Genomic DNA, 20,238 nt, shown 5'->3' with positions numbered 1-20,238 from the left:
AAACAAGTTAAAAGTTTGCGACCCACCAGTTGAGAAACACTGGTATAAGCTGTTACATTACTTGAACAAAAAATACTACAGTGAAGACTAGTGGTGTAACGGATACCAAATCTAATGGTTCGGATCACACTATGGTTTTTGAGTCACGGATCGAACCATTTTTCCGAGGAGACAAATGTCATTTGCTTTCCATTTATACAAAACTATTACTGAAAAAAATCATTGGTTTTAACAAACAGAACTTAGAACCTGTAGTTTTAATAAAAATAAAAACCACACAATAACCGCCAAACCACACGTGACATGAGCTGCTGACCATGAGCTGTCAACACAGAGAGGGCGGGCACTCGCTCTACTTCATGATATATGTGCGCGTGTCTACTTTAGTGAACAGAATCTGCATAGGCTGTGAATAACAGGTAATAAAGTTGTAAATAACATTCAGTTTGTGGCACAGAGTGATCATTTGGAAGCCGTGTGGAAAATATGAAAAGCACTTAGCAGTTAAAATAAAACCGAAAGCGTGCACATCATTTAAATAATCTTATCGCATTTTAGAGTTATGATTGCGACAAGCTTTTAATATGTTTTTCTTTCATAGCAAACACAGAGCTGTGCATGAAAATAAATGTTTAACAGTGTCAGTGTCACCTCTACACTTTACTATGTAGTTCAATAATATGTTTATTATAAATTACTAGGGCTGTGCAATTAATTGAAAATCCAGTTTCGATTTCGATTTTGACTTCTAACGATTATGAAAAACCATTAATCGAGATAAACGATTATTGCATCATATACTGCCCCCTTTCCAGTTGTACACATTTGTTGCTCTGCAAAGCTCAGTTCCACGTGAACATTACTAAAAGCATGTACTGTAATGTATCGTTTGCAGCACAGGATGCAGATCATTCATTGAAGTACGTTCGAATCATTCATATTTTTAAAAGTGTGAAAGAGCGTGTGTGCCGCTCTTAGCCTCGGACAGACTCGGAGACGAGCAGAGCACACACATCTAACGCCATCTTAATGGTAGCGCTTAAATGGTCAAATACATGCACATTTGTGGCAGAGCGCGGTGTTTAGTATATATTCATATTAATCCTCATTTGTGTAATAAACAAACAAGTTGAGAATCAAAAGACATGTAAAAGAGAAACCATAACAGAGCCGCACTATTCTTACAGTGACAGCGCGCAATATTCCTGCTGCCGCCTGTTTTTATTAGTAATCAAACAACAAAAGGAGAAAATCCCTCACTGCTCTTGACTGAAGGACTTTTGACTTTTGTAGCTGAAGTTTTTTTCTTACAGTGAAGATGCCTTAAAGCACAGTTTAAACATAACAGATTTAATAACTCATTTCTAATAACTGATTTCTTTTATCTTTGCTATGATGACAGTACATTATATTTTACTAGACATTTTCGAGATACTAGTATTCAGCTTAAAGTGACAATCAAAGGCTTAATTAGGGTAATTAGGCAAGTCATTGTATAACAGTAGTTACTTCTGCAGACAATCAAAAAAATATAAATTGCTTAAAGGGGCTAATAATATCGAGCTAATAAAATAGGTTTCAAAACATTTAAACCTGCTTTTATTCTAGCTGAAATAAAACAAATAAGCCTTTCTCCCGAAGAAAAAATATTATAGGAAGTACTGTGAAAAATTCCTCTGTTAAACATCATTTGGGAAATATTTATATATAAAACAAATTCACAGAAGAGTGAATAATTTTAACTTCAATAATCGTTAATCGTTTTAAATAATCCTGATTACAATTATGACCAAAATAATCGTGATTATGATTTTTCCCATAATCGAGCAGCCCTTTAAATTTTTATAATTCTCCTCCATGTGGATATCTTCCAGACATCACGAAATAACAGATGATAGCATACAAAATCGTGGATGCATAGTCTTCATTGTGGGAGTGCTCCACAATAATAATGTCTAGAATTGTCGCAAGGGTTGCATTTTTGTTTTGTTCTGTCGATGAACTTACCATCAACAAACATTCACAGCTGCTGCGCATATAGACGTTAACGTTACGTTGTTTATTCTGTCGAAACGCCAGTAAAGACTTGGATTATTGCAAAACAAGAAGGAGCTTTCATTGCAGCGATTACATGGCAGGGTAGGTTATTTATATTGTCCTGGTTATTGTATAAGTGTGGTGGTGTTTGTATCTGATTTTTATGTAATACATTCCCTTATTTATGCACATAGCTAGGCTTGTATATAATCTTTATTGGTGCTGTCAAACAAATTATCGCGTTCAAAAAAAGTTTGTACACGTTAATGTATTGAAAAAATGTTTATTACATGCCACCTTTTCTTCCGTTTTCAGCCAGTTTCTTAAACATTCTCTCCTTTATGAGCAAAAACGTTTGGAAGTCTATAAAGCAGTTTGGCATTTCTTATTTTGGCCGATTTAAACGATTAGAAACAACATAAAACAGAAACATTTTGATATTCTGATAGCAATTCCTATGTAGAAGAATCACTTCCTGCCCTCCATCTGAATTTCGCACATCATCAGTGATGTCATGTGAAAAAAACCTATTGTGATTTTTACCGTATATGTATTGGATTTGGTGGTGCCTAAATTGTGTGCACGTCTGTTTGACCTGGGTTTTATTACCACATCCCCCAGCGTTCAGAATAGGTGAAGCGTTCACACTGCCTCCGTGTTTAAAAAGCTCAGATGCTGCAGTCTGATACGCCATATGTTCTCTGAGAAAACCACTTTTTGTGGAAGACTATCTTCATCATGTGACTTATGAAACCAATCCCCCCTGCCCGCCACCCTTTTAACCCCATCCCCCATACTGTCCTTTCATCTGCCATGCATAAAGAATTGACACAACATCCTGCGGGCACTTCCTGTCTCTTCTGCCTTCATTTCCTGTTTTCTCTGGGCAGCTCGCAGAGATTATGTCAGTTTTGGTGTCATCTCATGTTGGGTTCTTATCTGCGAGTCTTACTAATTTGAGCATTGTTCTTAATACTGCTATATTTAATAGCTGAAATCTTTTTTGCTATAAGTTTCACAACTTGATGCACCATTTCATACCTCAAGTCATGTGTCGCTAAGTATAAAGTTGTCATCTTACTTTCACTTTTCTTCTTGGGTTTATTTTGTTGGTCTTTTTTCACTGGTGATAAAACCACCCAGCACTCTTTAGCAACTACAATCCAGCGTGTTCGTTTCGCTCTTACACATTTACCATTGGAAATTTCCCTTGTCTGTTGGGCTGCCGTCCCTATAACCCTCAGTCCCTGACCTAGATTCATCCCTCAGTCTCAGAGGACACACAGTAAGCCGCTCTCTCAGACAGCATACCAAGAAATGCTACACTACAGACAATATTGCTGTTGTGTATTTTGAGTCAAATAAGGAACTAATGAGAATAAACGGCTGGGTTCTGGCCTTTACTATCATCCTCCATAATCTGAGCTGAACATATGAGCTCATTCTGAAAATGTATGTGGTAATTTTTCAGTTGTTCTTTCTTCCACTCTTATGTTACAAACCGCACACCTAGCCGGCTTTTCTGGTTTGGGTTGTTTATGACAAACAAGTCTTACCACCTTCATTACAGGAAGGAAGCAACTTTTTATGTGTTTCAGCAATAATTCAAGTAGGTTAAACCAATAGCAATAGTCCCTTTATTCATCTGGGGTCGCCACAGCGGAATGAACCGCCAACTTATCCAGCATATGTTTTACGCAGCGGATGCCCTTCCAGCTGTAACCCATCTCTGGGAAACATCCATACACATTCAATCACACACATACACTATGGACAATTTAGCCTACCCAATTCACCTGTACCGCATGTCTTTTGGACTGTGGGGGAACGCGAACGCAGGGAGAACATGCAAACTCCACACAGAAACGCCAACTGACCCAGCCGAGGCTCGAATCAGTGACCTTCTTGCTGTGAGGCGACAGCACTACCTACTGCGCCATTGCATCGCCCAATAGCAATATTAGTTATGTTTATATGCTAAAATTATTGTATTTTTTTGTTGATTTATACTACTAGTATACCTGCCTCATCTCTGAATCTCTCAGTAAATCTTTGCAGTGTTACATAATGTTAATACAGAAGATTAAAATGTTTTTTTTAATGTTCACTAATGATGTTGAGGCACTCTCAACTGTCGTGATACCAAACTTAAGCAATCCACAATCCTTTTTACCAATTATGATATAATACAGGGTGTCCGTGGGGTCTTAAAATGTCTTAAATTTCAAAAACTCAATTTTAGGCCTTAACAAGTCTTAAATTCACTAAGATTCTTTGTTGTAGGTCTTAAATCATTTTTAAAATGTCTTAATTTTCCTCTGTCCAACTAAAGCTACCTAGTCGGGTCAGCGCACAACCAATTATTAACAATCCATCTCAATTAAACTTATTTTATATTGCAAAGAGATAAAATCACAACAGCTTTTAGACATTTTACAGAAATATCTCAATGTAATTCCCTAATCAGGAAAAGAAAATTATAAGCAATTACATAATTCCTCATGACAATAACAGGGCAATATATGCCTTTATATGATCTTTCATTTATACAAAAATTATTTACAGAAGGGGTGGACATAATATTTATGAATAGGCATGAAATTTAAGGTTATAAAGAAGAAGTGTATTCGACAAAAAAATGTTGAAAAAATAATTGAAATTAAAATATGTGGCTTTAAAATAACTATATTTAGAATTATTAATATTATTATTTATTATTATTATTATTATTATTATGATTTTTTGCCAAGCAAAAAACAATCTCCATTGGCCCAACTGGGCCATTGCAAAAAATTCTAGGTGTTTAGCTTTGTGTAAGTCTAAAATTTCATTCATACTGGTCTTAAAAGGGTCTTAAAAAGTCTTGCATTTTATTTGATGAAACCCTGTGACAGCAAAATGTTTTATGATGCTGGTCTTTTGACCACTTTAATTATTTTGTTCAACTGCTAATAATTATTGTAATTATGTTATATGAAATACCTTGACCAAAAACTTTGATCTGAAGTTCTGGTTCCACAAGCAGGGTCTTATAAAGTCTTAAAATTTCTTAAACCTCAAAAGCTAAATTTTAGGCCTTAAAGTCTTAAATCTACTGAAATGTTGTGTTGTAGGTCTTAAATTGTTTTTTAACAGATCTTAACGTTCATGTTAGTTTGTTTTTTCTTAATTTTATTATTTTTATTGTAGACTGAAGTAATTGACAGCTATATTTAGGTTTAAAGGGTTTGTGAATGGATATATTTGAAAATTAATAAAAAATAATCTAATTATTATTGAAGAGCAAAAAACACAATTATTATTATTAAATGTAATGAATTTTAATCATTTTTAATAGGGCGAGTGAAAATCTTTTCTAACTGGGATTTTCAAAAAAACCTTAGCATTTAGCCCTGTATAAATCTAAAATTTCATTCATAACTGCCTTAAAATGTCTTAAAGTCTTAAATTGAACTTAGTGAAACCTGCAGAAACCCTGACAATGCTGTCCTTTAATTGTAGAATGCCCAGATGCACACAGCGGTTTAATTGACATTCAGGTTATATGCATGGCTACAAACCTTTGTAAAATGGGCAAAACTAATTCTATATTATTTCAATTAGAGTTTCTTTGTATACGGCATTTGAGTGATTTTGACGATTGCTATTAAATCTTTATGATGGTTTAGTTGTCTTATAATTCAATATATTTAAAATTTGTTTTTGGTATTTTGCAAGTGTATTGATTGTGTTGCTCCTAGTGTTTGTGTCTAGTGCAACTAAATTTGATCTGTCTTAACAACAAAGGTTGCTTTGTACACTGCTTTGTGGGTTAAAAAGGATTTTTGTCATGTTGCCGCTACACTGCTTTGCATTTTAGACCGGGTGTTATGAGGAAATGTGATGTCATCGTTTACATTTATTTATTGGTTCTGTTTTTTGTTCTGTGGGAACAATTAAACATTTAATTACTATGTCTTGTTTAAAAAAAAAGGCAAAACTAATTCTATATTATTTCAATTAGATTTTGTTTGTACACAGGATTTGAGTGCTTTTGAAGATTGATATTAAATCATTATAATGGTTTAGTTACCTTATAATTTAATATAATTAAAATGTGCTTTTGGTATTTTGCAAATGTATTAATTGTGTTGCTCCCAGTGTTTGTGTCAAGTGCAATTAAATTTGATCTGTCTTAACAAAAAAGGTTGCTTTGTAGACTGTTAAAAAGAATTTTTGTCATGTTGCCGCTACACTGCTTTGCGTTTTAGACCAGGTGTTATGAAGAAACGCGATGTCATCATTTACATTTATTTATTGGGTCTGTTTTTTTGTTCTGTGGGAACAATTAAACGTTTAATAACTATGTATTTTTTTAAACTTAGTGCAATGCTTGTTTATTTACTGTAGATTTTGAGCTATACGGCAGTGGTCCCCAAACTTTTTAAGCTTGAAAATTTTACCGCAGACTGGTGGGGGTGGTTTGTAGGTTGCAAGGTGACCATCAACCATTTTCTCAGAGGATGAAAAGCTGACAAAACATGGCTGCAGCTCTGATACAAGTTTTACTTATGGAGAAAATTACAAAGCACTGCAGTGTTTGGGTGTTCTGTGTTTGTCTGATATATTTAGTTTACCGAATTGTGTATATTCTATGCAAAGTATGAAGCTGATTGGTTAGTTCTTGTCACATGACTCAAAACATTCATTCAGCTGGGTGCGTCTGCAAGCCACGCACCTCCATTGGAAATAAAGAACTTACGGCCCCTAAAAGGTTGTCATCATTTGCGATCTCAGAAGAGTTGATCTTGAACAGACATGGTGGATTCACCTGATTTGTTGACAAGTGGGTTGCGGATCCATTCCTTGGCAGTTCGCGGGTCCTTCACTGGGTTTTTTCCCCTTAGCAAAGAAACTTTCCAAAGACGTCTGTTTTTTACTCATTTAGCTACTTGTGGGATAAATTTGGGTGCTCAAGTGACTGAGATGTATACTAGATAATATGGTCATTTTTTAAAATAAAATATCTTTCAAAATAAAAGATCATAATTAATGATTTTTTTGTGCGGCCCGATACCAATTGATCTACAGACTGGTACCAGTCTGCAGCCTGGTGGTTGAGGACCATTGCTGTAGGGTTTCTTTTGGGGGAGGGGTGCAATGATTAGTGCAGAATTCAGCTGTTCATATATTGACTATAATTGATGTTCTTCTCTTATTTATAATGAATTATTGTTTTGTATTTTTATAAAATGCAAGGCTTTTTAGTAATGATGCTATGCTTATTCAGTTTTGTTTTAAGTTATTAGATAAGCATTAAAATATGCAAAGGGAAAACATTCTGCAGTTCACTTTACTTTTGATATAATAAGTGAGGATGGAAAGCTTGATCCTGACATCAGAGGACTTTTATATTACTGTACCATAGTCATTACATTCTATTTTAGAAGACAAAAGTACAAGCTCTGCATTTTTCTGTTCCCTTCATCCAGCCTTCATAAACATGTTTAGACTGCTGCTGCTGCTGCTCATGTTCTTCAAGATTTGGATCACAGGAATGCAACTAAATGGCAAGAGCGTGTGTGTTCAGAAGGTTGGGGTACATTACATGTAATTGTTTACAGGTGTTAGCGAATATTCATCAGCCCCAACCGTGAAGAATAATTCCTGGAAAAATCTTGTTACTGGAAGCATTTGTCTGGCTTCCTCTACCTATAAATTATGCTTGTGGCCTTGAGCAAATCACAACGTTGAGAACAACAAGCCAGCTAGTAGATCTTCTATAGATTAGACAAAAGCAGAAATCTAGATGACGGGATTGCTGTACCTCATTGAGTTTTTATTGGCGTTAGGAATGCCCATGTGACATTTGGGCATGTTTGCATAGTTTGAGGCTTGGGGGGTCATATTGGAATCTGGCAAACACTAAGACTGCTATCCTACTGTAAGTCGATAGCAAGGGCGAGACTTGTGCAGTGAATAGGACATCTGCATTGTGGAGCAGATATGTTGACACTGACATACTGAGAATAATTGATGGGCATTTCTGTGAAGAGCAGCTGCTTTTGTCCAAATGCAGCGGTGACCTTGTCTTCGCCACATTGAAATGTGAACACCGGCCATTTTGTTATCGGTGACAGGCTGCCAAGTCATAGCCTTAAAAAAACACGTGCACACACACACACACACACACACACACACACACACACACACACACACACACACTAGACTGGCAGTGAAGAGCCCCTCCCTCCCCATAAGGCTAATATCAAACTATGGCTGATGCCACCAGAGGGGTTTCACATAGGCCGAACAGCTGGGAATTCACCAAAGGTTTCACTTGACCTTCAGGCTACGAAGGATGGCATAGATGGGAATGTACTTAACTGCATATTAACTTGAGCTAGCGTACATACAAGGTCACACAACTGAGTAAAGAGGAGTTTGTCTGTTCACAAGCATTTCTGAGGCCGTTTTGCGAATTAACATGCCCGTTTTATGCTCAACAGAAAAACAAGGTCCAGAGCGGAAGCGCATTAAAAAAGAGCCCACTAACACCAGGAAGTCAGGCCTGCCGTTTGGGATGGGCATGCCAGGGATCCGGGCCGGGTACCCACTCTCAGAGCGGCAGCAGGTGGCTCTTCTCATGCAGATGACGGCGGAGGAGTCCGTAAACAGTCCAGGTGCGTGTTTGTCATGGGCGCCACGTCTCGGGGGGCCACAAGTGGGAGGGGGTCCGGCGGCTTCAGTAGCTTCCACTGTCCCCGCTGCACTCTTACGCTATGCATCATTTAAACACACACCACAGTACTTAATTAGAATTCAATTAAACAAGATAACCCTCATCAATTTCCATTACTTCAGCGAAATGAACCTCTGCAATCTTAATCCACTGTTGTTTATCAGCCCTCTAGGACTGTTGATAGAGCAGCAAGGGACTTGGATGTACTGTTCCAATATAAATTGTTCTGATTCAGATTTGATTGGATTTGCTCGTGTGGTATTACAATCTAACATTGCAGCTTGTGAGGGAAAACTAAATTTCTAATGGCTATTGACGGTTTTCCTAAGCTAGAGCATTTGTATTAAATGCTTTATTTATTTTTTTTATCTCTAGCAAGCATGTCTCTATTAGATTAGTCACATTTAACTTTTCTTCAAATAGTTTAACTGATTTATTTTTCCAAAACAAAAGAATACTGGAAATGCCAAGAAACCCCACCCCTGCAGAGCTCTTTTGCATGCCAGCTATTGTTGTGCGCACTTTAGCTTGTTCTGTATTTAAGCATCTCAAAATAGTGATGTAATGATTTTCCTGTTGTTGCTAATATATTTGTAATATTATTAGTTTGCTGAAAGAATAGTTGGTTGATTTAATGTAGTTAAAATTTGTTGATGACAATATCAACCAAATTCAAACAGTCAAAATCGGTTAAAATTGCTTAATTCAGTCAAAGATGTAAAACAGGAAGAAGGTGCAATTTGACGCAGGCAAAAGTTATCCGTTTACAATGTTTGTGCAAGACTGCCATCTAGAGGTTGTACAAAACTCAGTTACTGGTTTTTTAATTGTCATTGGTTCTCACGTTTTTTCTCCAAGGCCTAAAAGCAGGTTAATACTTTTCCTCTACAACTGTAATGACAAAACTACTTGTTAATTTAAGGAAACTGCTTCCTAGAGTTTGAAAAATGGAATGTTTTTTAAGTGTCTGTTAGTATTTGTATAGTTGTGAAAACAGACTTGTAAAATTACAGGTTTCTGGTAGGATCCAGGTTCTTAAAAAATAAGTTTTAGTAATGGATAAATGAACACAAGAACCATGTTATCTTAATAAAATCTTATAAAAATATATAACTTAAGTCTTGGCCTGACTAGTATGTATGTACTTCAGAGTAGAAATACAATGTACTTAATGTGTTCATAATGTATTACAGAACACTTATGGTGATATTCAGGTGGGATACGGGTAGGTTTAGTGTTTAGGGTGGGTTAAAGTGTAAGGGATCGTCAACAGTGTAATTATAAATGTAATTACCAATGGTATCTAGATGCAGCCTTTCTCTCAAAGATGCAATGTCATACACAATGCACTCAATGGAGCTAGTGATGTCACTGTGACGGGTAGGGTTAGGTGAGCCCATTCAAAAGCATTGCATGCAGCTCAGGTTGCATATGCACCAAGTCTGCAGCCAGACCCCTCTCTTAATTACAGAAATTAATTACAGATGTAATTACATGGAGGTATTTAATCAATTATGAGTACAAAGTAAAAACATGTATTACCAATAAGTACATTGTAACAAATTATTAATTTCAATGTAAGTACATATTTGCTATGGCCACCTAATATAAAGTGGGACCCTTTTATTTAAAGCTACTTACGATTGAAGACAGTTAAACCAACAAAAACAGCAACAATGTGCAAGTGCTGTGACAAATCCAACAGTCCAAAACTGTTTAATGTAAAATTATTTTAAATGATCTGGTGGAACTTTGCTGAGGACCTCTAGTGGACCTTAATTAAAATACGTTTCTGTAAGTAACTTAAATTGTAATAACTGATATTTGTGTTCAGACACAACACCAAAGCACCAGTCACAGTCAAGTCTGGGTCAGAAGGGAACGCCAAACTCTGCCTCAAAAACCAAAGACAAAGTTAACAAGAGAAACGAGAGGGGTGAGACAAGGTTGCACCGGGCAGCCATTCGTGGAGAGGCACGCCGCATAAAGGAGCTCATCAATGAGGGGGCTGACGTGAATGTAAAAGACTTTGCAGGTAAATGCAGCTTTCAGAGATAGTTGCTTTTCTTCCACTTTTTCATGTTGATGTGTGTTGTTGATATCAAAACGGATGTGTAATATAGATTATTACAATCTGGAACTGTTTGAAATGCACATGAAATTCTTCCAGCAATATAGGAATGCTTTTTATTTTAGGCTGGACCGCACTACATGAGGCTTGTAACAGAGGGTATTATGATGTGGCCAAACAGCTGCTGGCAGCCGGGGCCGAGGTTAACACCAAGGGCCTGGATGATGACACACCTCTACATGATGCATCTAACAATGGCCATCTCAAAGTAAGTGACTCAGAAAAGATACGTTAAGATTTTATTACACAAGACAACACACATTTTTAGGACCTTTTTTTAATTGACTATGTCACACCTATATTCTGGTTTTGTAGGTTGTGAAGCTGCTGTTACGATATGGAGGGGATCCTTGTCAAAGCAACAGAAGAGGAGAGACTCCATTAAAAGTGGCAAATTCACAAACAATGCTTAATTTGTTGTTGGGGAAAATTACCTACTCCTCCAGTGAGGAGAGTTCCTCAGGTATGTATCATGAAGTATATATGTGATGCATGTATTCCAGAAAGTGCTTAACAGGAAATGTTACTATTAAGAGCTCTTGTTCTTCTCAGCAGATTCTTCTGAAGAGGAAGATTCCCCATCATTTGCCCCATCCAGCTCTGTCGATGGCAATAATACGGACTCAGAGTTTGAGAAGGGCTTAAAATTAAAAGGGAAGGGCATGGACCCACCCAAATCCACCACCACTCCAGTCAAGGATGAGTACGAGTTTGACGAGGATGATGAGGAGGAGCGTGTCCCACCTGTGGATGACAAGCACCTGCTCAAGAAAGAGTTCCGCAAGGACCCCGTCAGCAAAACAAACAACTTAATCTCCATACCCAAGATGGAGGTCAAAACCTATTCCAAAAGCAACTCGCTAACACCAAAGAAGGCTGTGCGCAGGATCCTGTCAGACAGCAACAGCTCAGACGAAGATGACAGAACATTGTGTTTCACACCCACGACCACACCAAGGCAACCTGCACCTCAGACTAACATCAAGAGCCGAGACTCGACGTCCCTGAATTCCAAGCAGCAGAAAGAGAAAAGTAAAGTCAAGAAGAAAAGGAAGAAGGAGACAAAAAATAATGTTAACAAGGAGGTGCGCTTCAATAAAGTGAACAAGTTCTGCACCTCAGACTCTGAGATTGGGGACCTTGAGAGTGAAGACGATAAAGGGTCCATTCAGAATGCAAACTGTGTAAAGGACTCTTCTACATTGAGCCTTAAAGACCCCTCTGTCTTTACCTCTTTGTCAGTCACGTCTTCCTCCTCGCATGGGAGTTTGAACTCACAGAAACACACACAGTCTTTGGCAGAGCAGCACCCAAAGCAGTGGAGGACAGATGGCTGGAAAACAGTGTCTTCTCCGACATTGTCTGATGTCAGCTCCCTTTCGGACTCGGTCAGAACACGGCTCTCCAGTGAGTCAGACTACTCATCTGCAGACTCCAGTGTTGAGTCTGTGAAACAGGTAAAAAAGAAAGTTCAAGACAACAGAAAGAAAAACAACACGCATGTCAATGCGGTAGACAAAAAGAACTCTGAGCTTTACAAGACTTCAAACACTGAGGGAGCCATTTCTAAAGCAGACAAAGATGGAAAAGTGTTAAAGAAACACAAAGTGAAACACAAACACAAAAGTAAGGAAAAAGATAAGGCTCCAAGTGTGGTGTTGAGTCAAGACATGAATGAAAAATTTGTCAAGAGCTTCTCTTTTGACTTTGACGATACACGGCAGAAGTCGCTTATTGTTGAGACAGAGTCTCCTTCAGAAAATAGAGTCAAACTGTCCAAACATGAGAAAGATCATTTCAAGAAGGAAGACAGACTGTCTAAGGGTAAATCTGAAGACAAGGACTGGCCAGTTAAAGAAACTCAAAGGGTGGTCAAAGAGGAGAAGTCAAAAAAGACAAAGGAGTCAAACAAGGAAAAGGTGAGCAAAGAAGAGCGGGACAAACCTTTAAAGACTGAAAAGGAGAGAACCATAAAAGACAAGGCAAAGGAGGAGAAGCAAAAAGCCCATAAAGATGATAAAAAGAAAAAATCAAAAGATAAATCTCTTAAAATTGACAAAAAGAATGAGCAAAAAGAAGAAAAACATTTTAAACCTGAGAAAAGCATCAAAGAAGAGAAGGAAAAGTCTAAAAGGGATAAAAACATCAAGGAGGAACCTGACTATGACGACTTCGACTTAAAAAATCACTTACTTGAAGACACCAAGATGAGTGCGTCAGATGACCCCCATGATCGGTGGCAGTCGGATATGTCTTCTGACAGTTCATTGTATGGAGATGATAGCTGGGATGCCCCAGTTAAAGAATACAAGGCAAATAATGCTATCAAATTAATTGTAGAAACAGTAAAGGAGGAAAGCAGGGACAGAAAAAAGGAAAATAAATTCAAAGATAAAAAGCCAGATCATGCGGACAAGCGTCCTGAAAAGGAAACTGCATCAAAGAAGAAAGACAAGGACACATCTGACAAGAAAACTGAGAACAAAAAAGACTGGACGGACAAACAAAAGTTCAATTCTGGTCAGACAATAGAAAAGGAGAAGAAACGAAAAGAATCAGCCGAAAGCGTCAAAGAAAAGAAAGATAAAGATTCTGTGGACTGCGGCAGAGACAGAAAGGATTCTTATGAGTTTACTAAAGAAAGGAAAGACTCCAAAACAAAACAAGAATCTCTGAGAGATGATTATGGGAGCGAGGCCTTCTTTAAAGATAAACCAGAGAGTGAAACCACTTGTAAGTCTGACCCTAGGGAGAGGAACCACTCTGGAAAGGAAAGGGAGAAGAAAATTGATAGTGTGGAAAAGAAAGAGAAGTCCAAAGGTGAAAAACACAAGGACAAGCCCAAGGACAGAAATTTGGACCTGGAAAAAGAGAAATCTGAGAAAAACTCCATTGATCGATCACTAAAAGAGAAAGATCTAGAACGGGCCTCTAAAGACAAGCGGGATGGGGTGAAAGAAAAGCATAAAGATTCTCACAGCAAAGACAAAGAAAGGAAGATGTCATCTGAACAGATTAAAGACAAAAAAGAAAAGGCATCTCAGGACAAACATGCTGACAAAGAAAAAGATTTCCTGGAGTTTAAGAAAGAGGAGAGAAAACCTGAGAAGAAAGAGAAGACATGGTATACAATCGCAGATATTTTTACTGATGAGAGTGAAGATGAAGATGACAATTATAATGGGGGTGTTGCAAAATTAAGCGATTCTCTCGGACTGTCAGATTCTCACAGGAAAGATTCCACACCTGACCTAGACGAAATGGATAATTTCCAAACAGATAAACATAAAAAATACTCTGAGGGGAAAACACATTCCATAGAAAAACAAAAGGACAAGGAACATAAAGATAAGAAAAAAGAGAAGGCCGCATTTGATGCTGGAAAAGAAAGAAAAGCCTCCATGGAAAAACACAAAGATAAAAAGGACAAAGATCCAACCGAAATAAAACACAAGGAACGTAAGGATAGATCTTCTGTGGATTCAAATCAGGAGAAGAAAAGCAAGCTGAAACTTCTTGACAAGAGGGATGTCAGTGACGAAAAGAGCAAAAATAAATACAAAGACAAGACAGAGCACTTAAAAGACCGGAAACTTTCAAAGGGGAGTGGTGAAAATGAGAAATCTTTATTGGAGAAGCTTGAGGAGGAGGCGATGAATGATTATAAAGATGATTCCAATGATAGAAATAGTGAAATTTCATTAGATAGTTTCACAGACCGAGGTCATGAGCCTGTGCTAAGCAACTTCTACGATTCCTCCAACATCAGCATACCTGACATGTCAGAGGAGAGAAGAGAGTCACTGTCCATTACCAATCCACAGGACAGGTTCAAAGAGAAAGAGAGGCATAGACATTCCTCGTCTTCATCATCCAAAAAGAGTCATGACAAAGAAAAAGAGAAAGTCAAGAAAGAAAAGGCAGAGAAAAAAGACAAGTCAGAGGAGATAAGAGAAACTTATGGTCGCAGAGAAAGCTTGCCCTTTGACAAAGAACCCATGCCTTTAGAGGCTGATCCTTACACTTTTCCATATGGCTCCAAAGTTGATGGCGAAGATGACTTAGAAAAGACTCTAGAGTTTGAGAAGGAGATGTCCAAAAAAGACAAGACAAACAGTATCATGAACAGTGATAAAATAAAAGATAAAAAGAAGAAAGAGAAACACAAGGAAAAGGTGAAAGATGAAAAGCATAAATATTCGGATGGATTTGGGTCCTTCAGACACTCAAAAGAAGAGCAAAAATCTGGACTGAAGGAAAACACTCAAATATCAAGTCTTAAAGAGAAATCAAAAGAAGACTGTTCTAAATTTGATGGCAAAAATAAGGACAGGAATAAAGACATGGTGGATAAAGACAGAACAGAGAGCAAGACAAAGGTCAAAGATGAGAATGACAAATTTAGCCAGTCAAAGGAGACAATTAGAAAGGACAATCGCCCTCGTGAAAAGCTTTTAGTTGATGGCGATTTAAGACTAACAAGTTTTGGTAAAATGCTAAGCCAAAAAGATCAGGAGATTGAAGAACGCCATAAGAGACACAAAGAGAGAATGAAACAGATGGAAAAATTGAGGCATCGATCAGGCGACCCAAAACTCAAAGATAAAACGAAGTCAAATGAAGAACTCAAGAAAAATCGCAGTGAACTTTCCAAAAAATCTGGTTCGGTGGATGCTGCTTTGAAAGAGAAGAAGATTAAAGAGATTGGCCTTCCAGCCCAAATGATGTCACCTGATAGAAAGCCACAACCTATTGAGAGTCAGAACTCAAAAGACTGGCTTGCTGGTCACCAAATGAAGGAAAGTCTTCCTGCATCTCCACGACCTGACCAGAACAGACCAACAGGTGTCCCCACCCCAACATCTGTGATCTCATGTCCAAGCTATGAGGAAGTCATGCAAACTCCACGTACGCCATCCTGCAGTGCAGAAGACTATTCAGATATCATGTTTGATGGTCTTGACTGTCATAATTCCTCAGCCACCACAATGTCCATGAATGCTTGTTCCCCCTCCTTCTTTGATAGATATTCAAACTCATCAAATACTTTCCAGGAGGGAACGTGTATAACACCAGCAAAGAACATGCAGTTACCCCTTGTAAGTCGCTCTGTCACCTCTGACGTCAGAAGACCACTTGATATTGAGTTCAAAGCAGAGGCAGACAAGTTATTACGACAACACGTTCAAGAAGGCACAGAATTTGAGTCTTCAGCCTCACAACTTTCTGAGGACAAGATGGCAGCAGACAGACTTAATTGCCTTTCCTCATGTTTTTCACCCACTGCTGACATGTCTCCCAGGCCTGACCTATTGCAACATGAAAGAGTACAAGATGAAGTGTCTGCTGTAAATTCCATCAGTGATGGTAATGAATACTCAGGGTGTGTGTATAACAACTATCTCTTGAAGCCCTCAACTCCAGTCCATAGACCTGACCCCCAGGAGCCTTGTCTGGATATAGCTGCTCCTCCAACTCCAGCCCCTGCAGCTCTGCCTCCCATGGATATAGATGATCTCTCAGAGCCACACCAGAGTGGACCTGGTCTAATGCCAGCTCACCCTGTCAGTGTGAGTGACTACCTGCCTCCTGTTGTTGAAGAGCAGGAAGACGAGGAGGAGGAGGAGGAAGAAGAAGATGATGAAGATGATGCTGATGATTTTGTTGAGGACCCCACAGAAAGTCACCATGCTGCAGATGAGAGCTTGCAGGCAAGAAACAATCCCCCTTATTTACTCGGGATCGAAGAATCTGACAAAAAGGCTTGGCTTGAATGTTCAGATAGAAGAGATCCTGATGTGCTTCCCATTACACCAGCCCATCCACAAGACAACTACATGGAAAACTCATGTGATCAGTCCTTAGGCTGGAATACAGAAGCGCTCATGAAGTCACCTCATGAGAGTTACAGAGAGGTTGAGGCAGCAGTCTCAAAAATTAGCAGTCCATATTCTCATTCTGATTGCGATATGCAGCATATCCCAAATGTAATCCCTGTGACACCACCTCATTCTACTTACTCCAGAGCATACTGTCCATCGCAAATTCCTGACTCTCATTATGAGGACCCCAAAGACACAGTGGAAGACCTTCCGTCACCTGGAAGACCTGTAACAGAGACACTGGAGTCCGAATCACCTCAGCTAGAAAATTTCTTTACTGATTGTAAACCAACCCCTGAGGAAAATCAGATGGACTTAGAGTTGCCATGTATGATTAAAGACAATAGACAAGAGTCTCCCACCTATCCTGCAGAGATCAGCATGCCCGGAGCCCCACCAGTCAACCAAGATCCTGTTGTTTCATGGGCAGATCCATTTTCTGGTGCAGCTGATGAAATGGATGACATGGGTCCGTTCTCTCTACCAGAACTTCCTTTTCAAGAGAAGGAGATGCAGGACCCTGATATAACAGCCCCAGAAATTGCAGAGAATAAGCATTCCCCTACTCAGACGAGACCCCCAGTTATTGAAACAAGCGAAAATGTTGAAATGATCAATGTTGACCTGTCAAGTTTGTCTAAAGCTCCTTGTTCTCCTACAGTTGTGCCTCATGACGAATCTAGTCAGGATTTGGTTCCTCCATTAAGTAAGGATGACTATAGACCTCAATGTGAGTTGGAGCCAGAGCCTCAGAACATCCCAGATGTTCTTCCCATCAAAGAAACTATCCCAGAGGAAAGGGGTGTATTTGAAGGCATGGATATAAACAATGATAACTTGTTACCTACTGAGGAAAAGGACCATGAATACAGGCAAAAAGAAATAACCCCAGATGCTATGATGCCATCTGTAATGGTACAATATTTGGAACTACCAGTCACCACAAAACCACATTTATTAGGACAAAATCCTGTGGTTGCTCTGGGCCCTTCCTGTAGCCCTCATCCTACCGTTCATTTTCCAGCTGTGTCAATGCCTACCAGCACCCATGTATCAGAGACTCTTGAGACAACTGCCAAGTTGTCAGTGACTATACCGGTGTCTGAGACACCCAAGAAAATTGAGGAAATACCTCAGAGAATTACCCGGAAAAAGGCTCAGATGCTGGCCAATCAAAACAAGCAGAGTGCTGCACTAAGCTCATCAAGCATCACTCATTCGGTATCCTCATCACCAATAACCACAAGTGTTACCACCCCATGTGTCACGTTAGAAAAGGAGAAAGAGACCATCAGCTCAAGCAATGTTCAAACATCGGCACCTTCTGCACCTGCATTAATCACCAAAACAAAAGGCAGGCCCATTGAGGATGATGACAACCAGTCCCAACATCCACGCAAGAGAAAGTTTCCAAAATCAGGCCAGCAGCAGGTGCAGGTTCAGTTGGTGAACACCGCAATGAAGCAGACTCGGGAGATGATCCAACAAACTCTAGCAGTCATCGTGAACGCCATCAAATTGGATGAAATCGAGCCATACCACAGTGACCGTTCCAACCCCTATTTTGAATACCTTCAGATCCGCAAGAAAATCGAAGAGAAGAGGAAGATCTTGTGTTACATAACTCCTCAAGCCCCTCAGTGTTATGCAGATTATGTGACATACACAGGGTCCTATCTGCTTGATGGCAAGCCTCTGAGCAAGCTTCATATTCCTGTGGTAAGACTTTTTTAAAAGACTCTTTAACACTGTGCTAACCAATTTAGTATAAGATTTTGGACCATTTTAAGACATTGTATGTTTAAGCTGTAGGTATGCTCAGCTAAACAAAAGTTACATTTAGAGATTTCCTGAATAACAAGTTGTGGCATATTTCCTTGTTATTCTAGATCGCACCACCACCATCTTTGTCAGAGCCCCTGAAGGAGTTGTTCAGACAGCAAGAGGCCGTGAGAGGAAAACTAAGACTACAGCACAGCATTGAGAGGGTAAACTTTTACGCTTTGCCTTCAGACTTTCTCCATTTTCTTTTTGTTTTCTCCCCTCTATGCATCCCAGAGCTCATTTCTGAAGTGACCCCATTAGGATGCAATGATCACACTGCACAAATCCTTTGATGAATCATCAAAGGCTTTGTGTAATAGAACAGCAACTTATCTGAAATGCACACTTGCAACTAAACAAGTATGTTTCAGTATGATCAGTGTCCCCATTTCATCTCATTTTCTTCTGATGTTCTTACTGGGACTACCGGACCTTGATCACTTCAAAAGACCGGCTTTGTCCCTGGATTAGATGAATAGGGTATCTCTGGATCAGTCGAATGTCCAGTCTAACTATGATTTTATGTGCCCTTACAGGAGAAGCTGATCGTATCCTGTGAGCAGGAAGTGCTACGTGTTCACTGTAGAGCAGCAAGAACGATTGCAAATCAGGCCGTTCCTTTTAGTGCTTGCACAATGCTGCTAGATTCAGAAGTCTACAACATGCCATCAGAAAGCCAGGTGAGCATTCATTTTAACTACTTTTGTTAACACATCCAAGATTTTACGATTTTACGAGATTTGAGCGATTAACATTCATAACAGATGACATTTTCCTGTGTCTGTTACTTTGTTTTTTAATCGTGTTAATACTTTAAAGGTGCAGTAAGTGATCTGCTTAAATGCTTACCAGTTAGCATCATATCTTTGAAACACAGTCCCTACCCTGCTGTCCAAAGCCACGCCTCCTGAAATCACGAACGTGCACATTAAAGATGACAGACCCTCTAAATCATGTCATTCGCCAGTTAGAAAACTTTACAGTACTTTATATTTTAGACTTTAGACCAGGGGTGGGCAAACTCGGTCCTGGAGGGCCGGTGTCCTGCACAGTTTAGCTCCAACTCTAATCAAACACACCTGTTTATAGATTTCTAGTGATCTTGCAGATACTGATTAGCTTGTTCAGGTGTGTTTGATTAGTGTTGGAGCTAAACTGTGCAGGACACCGGCCCTCCAGGACCGAGTTTGCCCACCCCTGCTTTAGACTATACTTTATATTTTAAACTTTACACACCTGAAACTTGCCTATAGCACTTATTCACTGTTGCTCTTATAGTTGTGTGAATTTCTTCCTTGTCCTCATTTGTAAGTTGCTTTGGATAAAAGCGTCTGCTAAATGACTAAATGTAAATGTTTTACACTACAATTCTGAACGAAAAACTGTATTATATCTAGCACGTCTTCAGTTGTGCAGCAAGCAAGACTTGTCATAATGTGCAATATTTCATCCATGCAAGGATTGCTGGTCTCTCTCTCTCACATGCTTTGTTCTAAAGTGACTGCTATATGCTTTGTGGTTGGTCTGCGGCCTGCAGGAATTACACTTATTACTAAGCCATACTTACATGCTATTTCAGAGTAAATATTCAGAGTAGCATGGTAAACAATATAGGGGCCTCGTCACAGGTTGTCATTGTTCAA

General features: G+C 38.9%; 1 protein-coding gene across 2 annotated transcripts in view; it reads left to right on the top strand.

Moving 5' to 3' along the window:
* The window catches only part of ankrd11 (ankyrin repeat domain 11), a 204,685-nt gene that overhangs the window by 181,634 nt on the left and 2,813 nt on the right, over window positions 1-20,238 (top strand). Inside the window, exons 5-11 of one of the 2 annotated variants that reach the window (XM_056462152.1) lie at window positions 8,526-8,699; window positions 10,593-10,793; window positions 10,955-11,097; window positions 11,205-11,352; window positions 11,445-18,490; window positions 18,661-18,759; window positions 19,132-19,275. In XM_056462152.1, coding sequence (XP_056318127.1) covers window positions 8,526-8,699; window positions 10,593-10,793; window positions 10,955-11,097; window positions 11,205-11,352; window positions 11,445-18,490; window positions 18,661-18,759; window positions 19,132-19,275 — 7,955 coding nt within the window. Of the gene's footprint in view, window positions 1-8,525; window positions 8,700-10,592; window positions 10,794-10,954; window positions 11,098-11,204; window positions 11,353-11,441; window positions 18,491-18,660; window positions 18,760-19,131; window positions 19,276-20,238 lie in introns of both variants that reach the window. The other variant, XM_056462150.1, reaches the window with a different exon arrangement.

This window comes from Danio aesculapii, chromosome 7 (genome assembly GCF_903798145.1).
Source record: "Danio aesculapii chromosome 7, fDanAes4.1, whole genome shotgun sequence".
NCBI classification, from domain to species: Eukaryota; Metazoa; Chordata; class Actinopteri; order Cypriniformes; family Danionidae; genus Danio; species Danio aesculapii.
This window is presented reverse-complemented; position numbering and strand designations above follow the sequence as displayed.